The sequence below is a fragment of the Denticeps clupeoides genome, chromosome 17 (assembly GCF_900700375.1).
Source record: "Denticeps clupeoides chromosome 17, fDenClu1.1, whole genome shotgun sequence".
NCBI classification, from domain to species: Eukaryota; Metazoa; Chordata; class Actinopteri; order Clupeiformes; family Denticipitidae; genus Denticeps; species Denticeps clupeoides.
In genome coordinates, this window is record NC_041723.1 from 13,067,380 (window position 1) to 13,083,976 (window position 16,597).

At 46.1% G+C, this 16,597-nt stretch overlaps 2 protein-coding genes across 6 annotated transcripts; one reads left to right on the forward strand and one right to left on the reverse strand.

The window, feature by feature from the left end:
- Positions 1-25: 25 nt before the first annotated feature.
- fan1 (FANCD2 and FANCI associated nuclease 1) lies at positions 26-7,923 on the reverse strand. 2 transcript variants are annotated; one of them, XM_028957604.1, is made up of 14 exons: positions 7,069-7,923; positions 5,454-6,686; positions 5,219-5,359; positions 4,621-4,828; positions 4,251-4,484; positions 4,026-4,157; positions 3,801-3,909; positions 3,176-3,295; positions 1,613-1,777; positions 1,267-1,429; positions 1,060-1,163; positions 745-939; positions 501-629; positions 26-408 (listed from the first exon to the last, which is right to left on the reverse strand). In XM_028957604.1, the coding sequence occupies exons 2-14, from the start codon at positions 6,505-6,507 to the stop codon at positions 280-282; spliced, it is 2,883 nt and encodes a 960-aa protein (XP_028813437.1). In that variant the 5' UTR covers positions 6,508-6,686; positions 7,069-7,923; the 3' UTR covers positions 26-279. The 2 variants fall into 2 exon arrangements, with proteins under 2 accessions (XP_028813437.1, XP_028813436.1); XM_028957603.1 differs by having other exon boundaries at positions 6,994-7,923.
- Positions 7,283-16,465, forward strand: apba2a (amyloid beta (A4) precursor protein-binding, family A, member 2a). Of its 4 annotated transcripts, none has more exons than XM_028957608.1 (11): positions 7,283-7,563; positions 9,963-11,530; positions 11,687-11,723; positions 11,818-11,957; positions 12,946-13,032; positions 13,185-13,370; positions 13,532-13,711; positions 14,177-14,389; positions 14,963-15,082; positions 15,434-15,574; positions 16,063-16,134. In XM_028957608.1, exons 2-11 carry the CDS (start codon positions 9,986-9,988, stop codon positions 16,132-16,134), a joined length of 2,721 nt encoding a protein of 906 aa, XP_028813441.1. In that variant the 5' UTR covers positions 7,283-7,563; positions 9,963-9,985. The 4 variants fall into 4 exon arrangements, with proteins under 4 accessions (XP_028813441.1, XP_028813440.1, XP_028813438.1 ...); XM_028957607.1 differs by having other exon boundaries at positions 11,690-11,723; positions 11,812-11,957; XM_028957605.1 differs by having other exon boundaries at positions 7,284-7,563; positions 11,812-11,957; positions 16,063-16,465.
- Positions 16,466-16,597: the final 132 nt, after the last annotated feature.

Here is a 16,597-nt window from a genome sequence, read left to right on the forward strand (position 1 = left end):
TCACTGACTCCAAGCAACTCAAACAGAATTTTAGTTTGTTTATTTATTTAGTCTATGCACATATATTGCAGAGTCCTGCACAAAACCTCTTTCCTCATGTTCACATGAAGTTTGTCAGTGTAGTGTATCCGTGAAATTCATCTCTCTTCAACGGTGTTCTTGATGGGCACTGAAAGGTCCTTTAAGCAGCTTAGTCCAGGGTTCTAAAAGTGCAAGTCCACTGAGTTAAGCATATCCTGAAATATATCTTGCTTTTGTTGACTCCAGACGCAAAACCAGTCACTGTCCCCGTGACCCTATGGCAGTCACATGACACACTTCCACATCAGCCCCCATCTTCCTGAGTTCATCCAGCCAGATCTGTTGTTTCTGGGATAGCCGATCATTAGGACCTTTTACCTCCACCAGCTTAAATGAATAAACATATAACACCACCATCGATAATCTTGACTCATGGTCAGTAATACATATATGTTTTACAGCAGTGTAGCAGACCTCACCTTGCAGGTGTTGTTTGACGTGTTCCACACCACCAAGTCGGGCAGCCCTGCACGGCAGTGCCTGTAGTCCTTGGCCATTCTCAGAACGAGCCTGCTTATGAAGTGCCCACGAAGGCAAGCAACTAAACTCTGTGAATGAGAACGCTGGCAACTTACAGGCACCATTCCTAAACCACAATAATCTGGCCTTCATAAATAAATAAATAAATAGCTAGATAGATAGGTAGATCTGTGGTTGCTGTACCTGCGCATGCTGCAGTGAAGAGAAGCGCTCCCAGTTGACTAGCGAACACACCCTGCCCTCCACTGCCCACCACACATCTGCCAGCAGGGCCTGCAACGTCTCCACTGAGGCTTCCTGTAACATCTGCACTCGGGCCTCGATTGCCTCAGACCGATTCTCATAGAAACAGTCTGTGTGCAGGTCCAGAGGACACGTCTGTGCAGGAGGTGTACAATGGACTCAACATGAGACACCGTTAATTAGAAAAACCATGAGGCAAACAATTAGACCTATACTGCAGACAGTACTGTGGAGAACATACAACATTTCTAATACCTGATATGGATTCCTGAAGACATCATGCACTCCATCCATGAAGATGATGTCCCACATCAGAAGTCCGAATAGAGTAGAAAATGTAGAGCCTTCTCCGTGGATCCCTATTTCAATAAAAAACGTTTCTTTTTTTTCCCCCTCCCCCAAACTATAAGCACATAATATTTTAGATGTCAAATGTGTCAAGTTTTTCCATTGTCGCCTCACCCTGGTCAAATCCCAGCTGTCTATAGTGCGCAAGTGCCAGATCCTCCACGGAACACATGACCATGGTGCCTGGCTCCTCCCCCGCGCTCTCATCTTCTGCGCGGAGGAAAACAGACTTCCCCATCCCGCCCGCATGAGGGAACAGCTGACCACGAATGGTGACCTGTCCATTAGAGGAAGAATCCTTACATGGTCGGTCACTCTGTATCGGCTGTCTGTATCGATGTAGGCGACTGCCACAAAACAGTGTGTCCGGACGGATAAATTCACTCGATTCAGCTTGAGGTCAGGGCACACTATCAGAAGGAAACAGACAGTGTGTCCATATCACAACAGATAAGCTCACATGAGTGACGTCCTGGACATGAACGGCAGGAAGGTCCCGGAGGAGCCGGTGGAATTTCTTGAACCTCGTCAGCTCCCTCATCCTGGCTGCGCGCTGGTGAAGTGACAGCTGATGACCTGTCCGAACTAACGGGTCCGAGAGCCCATCGCGGATGGCACCGATAGCCTACGGTGAATAGATTGTGTGAGAAGGATTCCAGATGTATGCACCGCAGAGTTGTTGGCAAAAGTTTTGAGAATGACATGTACTGGTTTACTGGTATGTGTAAAGTTCGCTGGCTCAGTGTTTATAGTTCTTTTTACCAGTAGCTTCTGTGGTGTATTGAAGTATAATTACATGCATTTTATACGTTTCAAATGCTTTTATTGACAATTACATCAAGTTTGTGCAAAGAGTCCATATTTGCATTGTTGCCTCTTTTTTTCTGCAATCAACTTCTGGACCAAATCCCGACTGATGGCGACCCTTCATGATCAGTGCTTGGAGTTCGTCAGAATTTGTGGGGTTTTTTTTGCCCACCCGCCTCTCGAGGATTGACCACAAGTTCTCAATCGGATTAAGTTCTGGGGATGGTTCGTTCCAGAATGGTTGATGTCGGAGGGTGTTTTGGTACCATTCTTTATTCATGGCTGTGTTCTTAGGCAGAATTGTGAATGAGTCCACTCCTTTGGATGAGAAGCAGCCCCACATATGAATTCTCTCAGAATGCGTTACTGTCGGCACGAGACAGAACTGGTAGCGTTCACCTTTTCGACGACCCAAACAATCAGAAAAAGGACTTCACCCCAGACCTCAGCAGTCCAATCCCTGTACTTTTGCAGAATATCAGTCTGTCCTTGGTGTTTTTCTTGGAGAGAAGTGGCTTCTTGCTGCACTTCTTGACACCAGGCCGTCCACCAAAAGTCTTCACCTCACTGTGTGTGCAGATGCCCTCACACCCGCCTGCTGCCATTCATGAGCAAGCTCGGCTCTGGTGGCACCCCAATCCCACAGCTGAATCATCTTTAGGAGATGGTCCTGGTGCTGGCTGGACTTTCTTGGACACCCTGAAGCCTTCTTCACAACACTTGAACGTCTCTCCTTGAAGATTTTGGTGGTGTGATAAATGTATGATTTAGGTGCAATCTTTGCAGCAGCAATATCCTTGCCTTTTTATGCAACACATGACGACTTGCAGGTAACCATGGTTAATAGAGGAAGAACATCAATTTCAAGAATCACCCTCCTTTTAAATTCTAATTCAATCAGCATGACAGAATGATCTCCAGCCTTGTGCTTGTCAACACTCTAAACTTGTGAACAAGAGGATCATTGAAATGATCTCAGCAGGTACGTTTTTGTTCATTTTCATGGCAAAGAGGGACTTTGCAATTCATCTGATCACTCTTCATAACATTCTGAAGTATATGCAAATTGCCATAATAAAAACGGAAGCAGCAGAATTTGTGAAAACCAGAATGTGTCACTCAAAACTTTTGGCCACGACTGTCGACTGATTAAATACTTGACATCATGACAAGGAGACTTCCTGTAATTACAGTTCTAGAGCCTATGATGACATACCTCTTCATGCAATTTGAGGTGCTGCTGGAGGTTGAGGGCCAATCTATCCCACCAGCGCCCCCTGCTGTCTGGACAGTACACAGACTGTGCCAATAAAGTCTTTAGCACCTCCACAGAATCCTGCAAAGACCATGTGTACCACAAACATTACAGAATCACAAAATATTTTTCCACAAATATTCCCACACAACTAAAGGCTACCATACATACAGCTATTTAATATGAAGGACATTTTTGTGCATCTAGCATAATAATATTTAGCACACTGAAAATGTTGGCTGACAGAAATCCTGAAAGGATAGAGGTAAGGAAGGGAGAATGGGTATGAACCTGCCCTCAGTGTTGCCAGACTGGGCAATTATGATTTAGATATTTCTAAAATAGTGCTTACCAAAAACTGCAATTGAAGAACCCAATTTCCATTTAAGTAAATTACATATTTAACTGTATTTATCTATTTAACTAGCTATCACAGTTCTGATGTTTTTTAGGGCATTTCTGACTATTTTGACCTGAAACAATCTGGTGTCTGGTAACAATGCTTGCGATGCATTAAAGAGTGTGACATACAGTTAATTCATAATGCACAAATTTCTTTTAGATTATTAGTCTCTGATCTTCCCACCTCATAACGACGCAGTCTCTGCAAAATCTCCACTCCACGTGACAAAATCCGTGTGTATGTCCAGCCCACCGTGAAACAACGTAGAAACACTGGGAGTTGCTCCTCATAACTTTACAGGGACAAAACATTAAACTTGGCAATATATTCAAATTGTAGTCTGAAAATTGAATCAAAAACACTCACAAAGAAAACCGACTTAACGAATCATTTCTCAGACTTGTTTACCTGAGGTCACAGGTCTGTTTCAGCTCTTGCCAAGTTGCCTTGGCAGAGGTGTAGAGGCCCAGCGCATCCTCCCAACAGCCTGCCTGCATTGCTGTGATTACCTCCTGCAGGCTGCATATGGCAGCCTCATACCTAGACAGGTCGGCACAGAGAGAACCTGCCACAGCCATTCTCCTTCAGGCACCAAAAGCTTCTGGCGGTCCGACAGTCCACGCTGGATCTTACCTAATGAGGTCATCACGGTCCCGAAACAGCCTGGCCATTCGTTGAACTGTGTAAGAAGGGAAAGCCAGGCGGCCAGAATTTACCAGGAGGATGGTGTAGAGCTGGCCATGCCCTCCCGACCCCATTTCTTCTTCCTCCAGTGTGTCCGTGAGTGAGAAAAGGAGGAGTAGTCGAGAGAAAACAGCACGTGCTTCTCGACAGAGACGGACACACGGCCCTGCCAGATGTTTGGCCCTATAGGCACAGCCAGGGACAAGCAGACATTAATGAAGAACAGAAACTTTCGGAGGATCACTTGCTCCTTCCGATACAAAAGCATTTGTTTATACACCATCAAAAAAACGGAACATTCACCTGCAGCAAAGCGTACCTTTTCAAAATGACAGCCCCAGTGCTGCTCTGACCTGGAGCCAGAGCAAAGAGAGAACGCTGCTTCCCCAGGCGCAGAAGCCCCTCCACCAGCTGCTGCTTCTGAGTTCCAGAGCCACACCCGCCCAGATGGAAAGTCTTAGCCAGGCTTTTGAGCTCAGGGGCAGGCAGAAGATCCAGAACCTCCCCTAATTCCTGAAGGTCTTTTTCTATGAGAAAGAACTAATTTAATGCATTTTATTTAAAAGCAGTTCGTAAACAAAGCATTTTATCCTTTAAATGCTGTAAGATTTGTTTTCATTACCAATGTAAATGCAAAATTTGAAAATATATTGAATTCTGGCGTATTGCTCTGTACCTCGTAATATTTTAGATCAATTACAGCCAATCATGCTTCTTAAAATAGACTTTAACCCTTTCATGCTTCTGCTGGAGCATTGGAGCATTTTCAAACCTTACATGCATATAAAGATAGCAGAACTTCGTCTGAGGGCAGCAACTGGAGAAGGCTCTAACATATTTGAGTGCATGGACCTTCTCGGTCTGTGCTGTTTGAGGATTGTTGTTCAGACGTTTGGGTTTCAAAGCCTTCATCTCACCTGCCTGAATGAAGCCACCATTGACCAGCTCTTCAGTGACAGGTTTTAGGTCTGAGCCAATCTCGGCATAGTCCAGCTTGTTAACAGGCAGCCATTTGAACTTCCTCTGAAACAGTCGCACATAAAGCATCTGCCCCGGACCTGATAGAAACGTGAGAAAACCTAATTCACACTCTAATTCACACAAAACTATAATTTTATTGTAAGTGCAATCTAACGTGAGCTATTTTTGTACCTGAAAGGTTCTGAAAACTGCTGATGACTGAGAGATCCTCCTCACTGAACAGCATTCGGTCATCTTCATTCTCCAGCACCGTCTCAAGCACGGACAGGAAGTTCCGCAGATAATACGGTACCCTCGGTACCAGTGGAGCTCCAGGTCCATGGTGTTGTAAGTCCACCTCCACAGGGTCACTGGTGGATGAATCTTTGTTAACGGTGGACTGCGGGTAGGACTTCTCAGCGTGAGTGACTTTTTTTGTGTGGATGTCAGAAGAGAGGTCATCAGACGCTGGTACGGGTGAATTTACGGGTGAATTTTCTGTATAGTGCAGGCTCTCAGTTTTGGGCTCTGGTACAATATTTCCTACTTGTTCACAATGACTTTGCTCATATTTTCTCCTCTTGGTTTTTATTTTATTACTCGAGTTTTGTTCTTTCTTATTTCTTTTCAGTGCAGACGCTGAGTCGGTTTTTCTGGGCTCAGGTATTGCTGTCTTGTGGTCAGATTTATCTGGTGAACAGCAAACTGCAGTTGGCCTTTGAGGGGTCAGACAGCGCTCTTTAGTTTGGTTTTCTTTTTGTGAACTGTTCAGTTCAATACTGTTACTAGACTCCCCAGTTTCTTCTTTCAAGCCCTCAGGGAATTTCAGGGCTTTCCTGGAAAGTTTGGAAGACAGACTGCCTGTACTAATAGTTTCCACCACCTTGGCGTGGCTGTTCATTTTAAAATACGGGCTTGTGCTGAGCTCCTGTTTCCTCTGCAGTGCCTGCCCGGTCGTGGGAGACAGAGGCAGAGCTGCTGTCGTCTCTTTGTTATCACAGACCAATGCATCCTGGCTATTGTTCCCTCCCAAGAACTTCTGACACTGAGAGTCGATGTGCTCATTAATCTTGAACCGAGGAACCAGCTCACTGCATAAGGGACAGGCCAGCTTACTGGGTGGCGCATTGCTGAAGAATGTGGTGATGGTGCCCCTGCTGCTGCCACCTCGCTTGCTTTTGGTCACAGACAAACTTCGTTGAGATTTGGTTCCCTTTCCAGGCGCTGAGGAACGTCTCTCAGCCATAACATGTGTGGATTTCAGTTTTTTTCTTTGACATGTACTTTATTTAACCCATGCTTTATTTGGGTTGGTTGCCAAATAATTATATATCAATTTTTGTCTGAGGATTTTAAGGGAAGTCCACAATATTCCCATAATATTGTGAAATTTAAATGCCGAGTCGCCAGGTGGGATTAGTCAACCTGTGAAAGTGGGAGCATAAAAGGGATTATACGCCAAATTGATCCACTACATTTAATCATGTCAGGAGAGTGCAGCAATCTTCGCTTATTTTACCGTTTTAATTTACACGTCAAATGCTAAAATGACTAATATCACCTGGCAGTCTATGCCCTGCTTGAACGTTAGCTGTGTGCATGGAACAAATATTGCATACAGAAGCTATTAAATGCAACCCCTTCCTGTTGATTTTTGCAAACGATATTAAGAGACGAATTGAATTGTGAAAACCATACACCGTCTAACTGGAAACGTGCTATCGGAACATACCAGAATAAACCAGTGCAAAGAGAACCGGGAGCCAGTTAGCAGCGGCTATTAGCGCTTAGCGTCTCATTCACTTACCCGCGCCGACCCAGGCAGACAGAACTAATCGAGCTACGGCCTTCAGCAATCAGGCGAAAGGAGTTGATTTCTTGAAGATTCCGATATTGGCGAAATTAATTCTTAAAGTGAAAAGAGAACACTTATGCAACCAATTAGGTATTTTGTTAATTCGCTACTTAATAGTCAAATTGATGAATTGATATGCTCCTGTTTCAACAAAAAATATTTTCCCCACGCAAAATGTGGTGGTGTGTTGGTGCAAACCGGAATGCGTTAGACCTGGAAGCATCACACAGAAGCCGGAGCGGTGACCGTGCTGTCAGGAACGCTGTCCCAAGACCTGACACGGATGCTCGAAGCCTCATTGTGCAACTACACAGGTTCCCGGGCTCAAGCCTCCCACCCCCCCTCCAGATTCTTCAGATTCCGGGGTCTATTCTCAATAGATGCTTTATTCTGAAACGCAAGTCTGTAAAAATATACGGCTATTTCGCGGATTCCGCGGCAGCCCTGGTAAGCATTTGGAGATTTGCTTTATTCGGGATATACTTGCATGCGATTCAGGCGGGACGCACGGCGCACATGAGATCCCCGCGGTTTTAGCCTCACTAGGAAACGACCGTCGGCACTTGTTCCAGGAATCTGGGGTAACCCGGCAAGGCGCGATAACGTGGAGCCCCGTGCGCATGGAGTACGTCGAAAGTTTCAGTTTTTTTTTCGTGCTTCGTTCGTTTTATTTTAATACACCGCGAACGTAGACCTGATGCAACTGCGTCGCCAAAAGCAGGTGGCATCGGATTGCCTTGCGACGCCGACCGCGCATTGTTACCAGGTACCGGGAACGGTTGTGCGCGTGCACGCGCCCTCCTCCGCCCACGGTCCCGGGTTTTATTGACGGTCCCGGGTTTTATAATCAGTGGCCTGCGGCGGGGGTCCTGGTCGGTGTAATAACGCGGCGTGATTGCTGACGCGGCAGCAGGCTGCCATGTGTGCGGACGGACGTAAAGTTTATAGATTCGAGGGCCTGCACCCTGACAGATGCCTCCAGAACCGCTTTGCATACCGGGAAGGGTGCATTCCTCATATAAAAAAAAAGAGAGTGTTATTAAGTGTTATTATTCCTGTGATGGGTGCCGACACCATGCCAAGCCGCCCCTGCGGTCCTGTCGTTGGGGACCTCGCTGGGCGCACCGCGGCTGACGTCACTGGACTATTTGTGTTCCTGGACACCGCTGTGCAGTGGCAGGCCAGGGGGATTCGTGCCCATCTGCGTGCGCCACTTTGGCGTCATTAGTGCCCCTTACACTCCGCCGTTATTCCAGGCAACCCACTCATTAGTCTCGTAAGTGTCTCTTACGAACCACGTCGCATTTGCATTTAGACGAGGCAGCAGGCGCCTGCTGTGGAGGTGTTAGCATTATTTTTACTGTCGGGCAGTAACATGCGTTTTTTAAAATTCAAGCACAGTGATAGTAAAGTGTGTAAAACCGAACCATCTGTTAAACGTTCAAGTGAAGGCAATTATTTTACACTTCTGTTCACCACAAACTCTTATGTCACACCTAACAGTGTGAATGAAAAGTTGAAAGTGAAGTGATTGTCATTGTGAGACATTGCAGCACAACGAAATGTGGGCAGCCATGACAGGCGCCTGGGGAGCATTACATTTACGCCATTTATCAGACGCGACTTACAATCAGTAGTTACAGGGACAGTCCCCCCCTGGAGCAACTTAGGGTTAAGTGTCTTTCTCGGGGACACAAAGGTAGTAGGGGGGATTCTGGTTCATAGACGAGTGTTTTAACCACTAGGCTGCTACCACCCAGTGTGTGTGGACGGTGCTTTGCTCAGTGGCACCTCAGTGGCACCTTGGCGGATCGGGATTCGAACCAGCAATCTTCTGATTACGGGGCCGCTTCCTTAACCGCTGGGCCACCACTTTGCATATTGGACATGAATTTGGTAATTTCGTGTTATATGGGTGGTAGTGGCCTAGTGGTCTACGAACCAGAAGACCCAAGTTCAAACCCCGCTTACTAACATTGTGAGCGGAGTGTTTCCAGGGGGACTGTCCCTGGATAACAGCGCCTGCTAAATGCTGTAAGGCTGGATGAGATGAGGCTTAAACTCTCCATAGCATACACCATGTTATACATTATCGGTTTCAAACTTCTTGGAAACATCAAACAAATGCCTTCCCAGTTATGACTAGAGTGTCCCATCTTTTTTTGTGTAAGGTTGCTGAATAAGCGTTTTTTTTTTTTTTTTTTTTATGAAGATGATACAGTGATCTTAAATATAGGAACCCTGCAGCTGCAAGTGTAGCAGATTTATTCCTGGTAACGACAAACCCCCTTTAGGGCAAGAGTTAGCAGAGTGATGATCAAAGCTTTCAGTTGACACCCATATATTTTAACAGCGGGGGACAGAACCGTATAACTGTTCAGCACCATGGAGAGTATGTCAACTTTCTACATGTTCACTGGTGCTATATTATGAAGATTATTTTTATTATATGCGAAACAGCTTTCCACGTATATGGATTAATCACAGACTTGTATGTGGATTTGGGAACAACCGAACAAGGAATTGAAGGAATGTGATCTTCAAAGATGTGCTTTATTAGCATAATGCTGGCGAGTGAGGTTTCCTGAAAGGGTGGCATATAATCTCCAAACCCCTAAAAAGGTCTGGGTGTACCTTGCCGAGGCAAAGGGCTTATTCTTCTTGCCAATACTTTACTGTTTAATCTTTGCTTTCTGAAACCAAAGATGTCTCTTGGGCCCTTCCATTAGCCTCAATTAAGTATGAACGGAAGCCCTGCTTGGAGATATAGCCTCAGATGTCAACATCCTGTCATGATGAATTCGTTTCTGCTGTATTATTTTAATGCTTCTTGTTTGTCCTCTAAGGTGAACTGGGTTGAGGAGGCCCAATGAAGCCTGCGATGGCCCACAGGAAGAAGCCAAGAAGCAAAACCAGTAATATGGAGCCAGAACCCCCGTCAAACACTCCCACCCTAGACCCACAGGAAGCAGAGAAGGGGCAGAAACTGGAGAAGGAAGGGGAGAGCCCGGCACGTTCCAAGACGGCCACAGGCAGCACAGTAGATTCGACCCCTTCTAACGCCATGTCTAATAACCATCGTCCTGAGAGCAGCGGGGGGGGAGCGAATGAAAATGTCCCGATCCATCCCGACAGCATGGAGGAAGACTCCTTGTCTGACTATGATAATGTGGGCTCTGAGGATGAGGAGCGAGATTGCGATGAAGATGAGGAGCTGCGCACAGACGCTGATGGCATGACCTACTATGTCCACTGCTGTCCTGAGGATGAGAGCTACATGGAAGGGATGGACTGTCATGAGGGCGGGGAGAGCAGCGACGGTCCCAGCACTTCCCGGGGTCCCGAGCCGAGTTGTAAGCCAGGGAAGAGCTGGGAAAACTCTGAGGGCTTTTATGAGGTTCTTCAACACGATGCAGAAACGCTGGTCTACAAGCGACCAGAGTCCATTACCGACCCCGCGTTCCTTCAGGCACCGATGGCTGAAGATGAGGAGGATGAGGAGGAGGAAGAAGTGGAGGAGGAAGAGGATGATTACTTCCTATATGAAGGTGAGGAGGCCGAGGAGGATCAGGATGGGAGGAACTGCAGAGGGGACAGTGGCACCCCAGAGGACAGTAGGCACTTTAGAGAAGGCTCCACCTCTAGCTGCAACTCCAGCTGTGTGGAGGGTGAAGGTAACCAGACCTTCCAACAGGATGACAGGAACTGTTCCACAAAGCAGCCATACAGCCAACAGAACACTGAAAACAAAGAGGACATGGAGGACAATGAACCCAGCTGCTCCAAAAACTCCCTGAAGGACAGTAAAGGCTCCAAAACAGGCTCTTGTTACAGAAGAGATGAATGGGGGGATGGGAAGTGCAGTCGGGGTGGCAGCAGAGTGCGAACTCACGATAAGCAGGACAGCTGGCACCATGCACAGAGACATTCACGGATCAGGCACAGAGACGAGACGCCGGAGGAAGGGCACAGGGATGATGTCCCTGAGGACTGCAGAGATCCTGGACTGGGGTGTGGCAACGGGGGGCGTGGGACGAGGAATGGCGAGAGGGAGGTCAGGGGTCTGGAAGCTGCACGGCTGTCTAACGAAGTGAAGAGGAAACTCAGCGTCAGTAAGGATGTGAACTCAGTGGAGAAGCCACAGGAACTCATGGAGACTTCCAGGAGCTCCTGTCACACGTCTCACAGGAGGGAGAGTGGAGACAGGCCTCCCAGCATCCCTCTGGAACAGCCTGACGTGCCGCAGCAAGCCTCAGCGAGCGTACAGTCAGACACCAAAGACGAGCGACGGAGGACCATACAAGAACACGTCTCCGGTGGGAGGGTCGAGGGCCCAGTGGCCCCAGAGGAGAGCCCACAGCAGATCAACCCAGAGCCCAGATCAGAGCCCCCCAGCAGGAACCACAGGCCTCAGGTTTTTAAAGCTCTTCTCCCACTAGTAACGCTGTAATCAGACTGTGAATGTGAGTGACTGCAAACATCTGTGTGGATGTTTACGACAAAGAAGGATTTATCATTTCTGGAAAAATGCCTCAGCGCTTAAGTATGTTTTTTTTTGTTTGTTTTGCAGCAGAAGAAAAATGCATCGTTCCCCAGCTTTGTGGACGGTGAATAGAACTGCAAAAATAATGATTGCCTTTTATGGCGGAGCCAGCGACGGTGCTTAAGATTTCGACTTCTTTGTCACCCTCCTAGTTTCAGGTCCATGTGAACCAGAAGACCTTGTTGACGGCATAATTTTTGCTGCCAACTACCTTGGCTCCACCCAGCTCCTGTCAGACCGCAACCCTTCCAAGAATATCCGGATGATGCAGGCCCAGGAGGCTTTGGATCGGGTAAAGGTATGAAAACCTAGAGGCAACATACACTGCGCAATAAAGTGAACGCTTAAACGACACAATGTCAATCACACACTGTGAAATCAAACTGTGCACTTATGTGCAAATTGAATGGACAAGAGATGGAAATTACAGGCAATTAGCAAGACGTCCCCAATAAAGGCGTTGTTCTGCAGGTGGGGACCACAGACCACTTCTCAGTTCCTATGCTTTCTGGCTGATGTTTTGGTCACTTTTGAATGCTGGTGGTGCTTCCACTCTCGTGGTAGCAGGAGACGGAGTCTACAACCCACACATGTGGCTCAGGTAGTGCAGCTCATCCAGGATGGCACATCAGTGCAAGCTGTGGCAAGAAGGTTTGTGTGTGTGTCAGCGTAGTGTCCAGGGCATGGAGGAGCTACCAGGAGACCGGCCAGTACATCAGGAGACGTGGAGGAGGTCGTAGGAGGGCAGCATCCCAGCAGCAGCACCGTGCAGGAGGAGCACTTCCAGAGCCCTGAAAATGACCTCCGGCAGGCCACAAATGTTCATGTGTCTGCTCAAACAGTCATAAACAGACTCCTTGAGGGTTTTATGAGGACCCGACATCCACAGGTGGGGGGTTGTGTGACTCCAAATCCAGACCTCCATGGTTTGATAAATTTGATTTCCATCAATATTTTTGTTGTCAGCACTTACAACTATGTAGCAGTGTAGTTAAGACATAGTACTCAGGCCAAAACTAATTCCTAGGGTTGTTGAGAAATAAGTTTGGCCTTGTAAGCGTCTTTGTCATCTTTAGTAGAAGTAGATTCAGGGCATTGTTTTTTTGTAAATTTTTTTTATCGTGGTATGTTACATCTGTCTGCAAAGATTGAATTTGGCATCCCATGTGGCCTCCAGGGGATGCAATAATTCTTTTTCTGTGACTTCTGAGTCTGCCTGCTTTGGCCACCAGGGGGTGCTGTGAGCTTGTTATATACGTGTTTATGTACATATTGTTTTCTTTTAGAGTCTGGATGAAGATAGCCAGGCCCTGACAGAGGTCGACCTCTTTGTCTCTACAAAGGCAATCAAAGTTCTTAACGCGGATACACAGGTCAGCAGAATTTCCATGATCGCCATCATTGAATATAGCCTAACAACAGATAGCATTTCTTCTTGCATTTAAATCTCAGCCCTTAAATAAATCGCAGCTTAAATCACAGTGTTTTCAGAATCCGTAAGTATCCGTCGTGTGTCTGCATGCAGGAAACGATGATGGACAATGCGCTGCGCACCATCTCTTACATCGCAGACATAGGGAGTGTAGTGGTGCTGATGGCCCGTAGGCGCATGTCCCACTCCGCCTCTCTGGACTGCACCGAGAGCGGCAACGCCGCTGGTGAGGGCAGGAAGCAGTACAGAATAATCTGCTACGTCTTTGAGTCAGAGGATGTAAGTCTTTTATGTTGCTTTTTTTTAAACGTTTTTTTTTTCTTATAAAATCTTGCTGTTTCTGTCCAGCTTGAGTGTTTAAAAAGGCATTTGAAATTCTGAGCAGTGACTGGTGAAATTTTCTCTCCACTGAGAGGCTTCCCCTCACTGTCCCCTGACAGGCTCAGCTGATTGCTCAGTCCATTGGCCAGGCGTTCAGCATGGCCTACCAGGAGTTCCTCAGAGCCAACGGCATCAACCCCAAGGACCTCAGCCAGAAAGACTACAGTGACATCATACACACACAGGAGATGTACAACGATGACCTCATCCACTTCTCCAACTCCGACAACTGTAAAGAGGCATGTGGCTTCTTCTTAAGTGCACCCCCCTGATGGAGAATCATTAAAACACGGGATTTAACAAAACCACTCATACTAGTCCGATTCTTAAACATGACACTCGGTATTAGAGTCGATTTCAGTTTATTAGTGCCAGTTCAGAAATCAACATGGGTTAGGGCTGAGGTGCCTGTCAGAGGTCACTGGGGAGTGGATTGTTAACTAGAGCCAAACATGGTGTGGCACCTTTTAGCCATTATGTTTCTAATTTAATCAGTTTTGATCACATTTATTCATTTTAATATAATTTTACAGTTTTACATATATATAATGTTTATAGTGTTTCTCATTGTTTTTTATTTACAAAGCAAATATGTATGAAATGTGGCATGTAATTAAACTTTCCTTGACTTGCCTGAATATTGATAGACGTGTTTTTTCATTTTTTTCTAATTTTGTGCCCGTGTCCATTTCTTGTAAGCGTAGGTGCAGGTGGAGAAGCAGAAGGGGGAGATACTGGGTGTGGTCATAGTCGAGTCTGGCTGGGGCTCCATTCTGCCTACGGTGATCCTGGCCTGCATGCTGAACAGCGGCCCGGCCGCCCGCTCAGGAAAGCTCAACGTTGGGGACCAGATCATGGCGGTCAATGACACCAGCCTGGTGGGGCTGCCGCTCGCCACCTGCCAGGGCATCATTAAGGTGTGAGAAAGCTTCTACTCGGACATTCGAACACATTTGTCCTGGATTAAGATGTCCAGGATTTATATTACATGTCGCCATGTTTCATCATGTTCTCTGCATGAACATGTTAAGATGCTATATAGAAAGTTATATACTACTGAATTAAGATTTTCAGTCTCGTGGCACCAACATTTTTTGTTAACTTATCACTCCTGTTACATCATATGTGTGAACAGCTTCCATTCGTTGGACTTGGTATGCTGCCATTGTGACAACAACAGCAAACGCCCACTCTTCTTGTATTCCAGTAACTTGGGTGTGCGTCCATTTCCATCATCACTGGGCATCCAAAACAACAGTGGAAACAACTGCGATTAGTTTACGCTGCACAATGCAGTTTACACCCAGCCTGTTCACTCGTGGACTGTGTTTACGACTTTATCTGCAACAGCCATGGCTTGCTGCAAAAGGCCTAAATATGAGGAGTATCCTCCTGTGCTTCACGATGCTATGACTTTGTGCCCCCTGGAAGGCAGAAGGCAGGCGGGTGTGAAGGTTTCAGCTGTGTGTCTGTGCGAAATTGTGTGTCAGGGTCTGAAGAACCTGGTGCAGGTGAAGCTGAGTGTGGTCAGCTGCCCTCCGGTCACCACGGTCCTCATTAAACGGCCAGACCTGCAGTACCAGCTCGGCTTTAGCGTGCAGAACGGCATTGTGAGTATGATATGTCTGCCTGCCAGTTGATGAATGTGTTCAGTTATTACACAAATCATTTCTCACACATTTTACATAAAAGCTCATTTGCATTTAATGTTGCAAATACTTCATTGCAATTTCATTATGTAGCAGGGTTGCAAATGACTATACTAATGAAAAAAAATACAAATACAGACATATATTTTACTCAAGACAGACAGATTAATTTATGGAAATTGGTCTGGAGAAGAAAGTCAGTTAAAAAGTGAAGAAACTATTTATTATATATTAGAGCATGATACAGAATACTAATATAGTTGTGTGTGTTTGTCTCAAATTCACATAGCTATACTCATTCTCTGGTTTCAGATTTGCAGTCTGATGCGCGGTGGCATTGCGGAACGGGGCGGAGTTCGTGTCGGCCACAGGATCATCGAGATTAACGGGCAGAGCGTGGTGGCCATGGCGCACGAGAAGATTGTCCATGCGCTGTCTGTCTCTGTGGGAGAGGTACGTGTGGCATTAAAGGTCTGGAGATTACAGTGGAGCTGGGAAGATGGTAGAAAACACCCTGCGTGGATTTTGAGGTGTTTTAAACTAGCTTCAGGTTTTGACATCTTGGTTACTGTGGACATCATAGACACATCCTGCCATTCATTCCAAAATATGGGCTTTACTTATTTGAAACAGGTAAACGTGGAAAAGTAATTTTTTATAGAAAAGCAACTCCCCTGCTTACTACAAAGCGAGATTCATGTTTTATTAATTATCCCACACTTTGCCATGCAACCTGTGTGACCGTCTAAAGGTACTGGGATCGGGTCTAGCAACCAACAACAGAGTTCTGCAAAGCGCAATATAATAGTATTTCCAGTACATATGTATTTAAATATGACATGTGAAAGTGCAATTAGGTTGCTTATTCTGAAGTGGCAGGCTTAGTATTTGTGACTGCATCGTGCCGATTGGTGCTTCATTCTTTTCTCCCTGCATTGCAGATAAATATGAAGACCATGCCAGCTGTGATGTTCAGACTGCTAACAGGACAGGAGACGCCTGTGTATATCTGAAATTTTGACAACACAGCGGTCAGGCCACACGTACAATAACCAAGGGACAATTCAGATAATCTCCATATTACTGTCCATATCCTTTTTATTGTACCAGGCACATGGGTACTAGTCCTCCTCTAATCCTAATCTATGACTGGTGGGATGCTTTTGTGCAATTAGTGGTCAGTACACTGTCAACACCTTGTCGAAACAAGACTGTGCCAAAAAAAAAAAAAAAAAAAGCCATCTACTGCATGTGCAGGGTGTTTGTCTTGTCCTAAAAACTGGATAGGTAAATGCATAACATATCATCATGATTATTTTTTTAAATTAAAGGAATGCAAATGTTGGTATGCTTATTTTTTCATGTGCAAGGCAGTAATATCAATAGACGGTGGAGTATTCAATATTTTATTAATGAATTATTTATCTATGCAGCCGGCCCATAACTTGTTTGAAAGATGAGTCTTAACTCCACCTA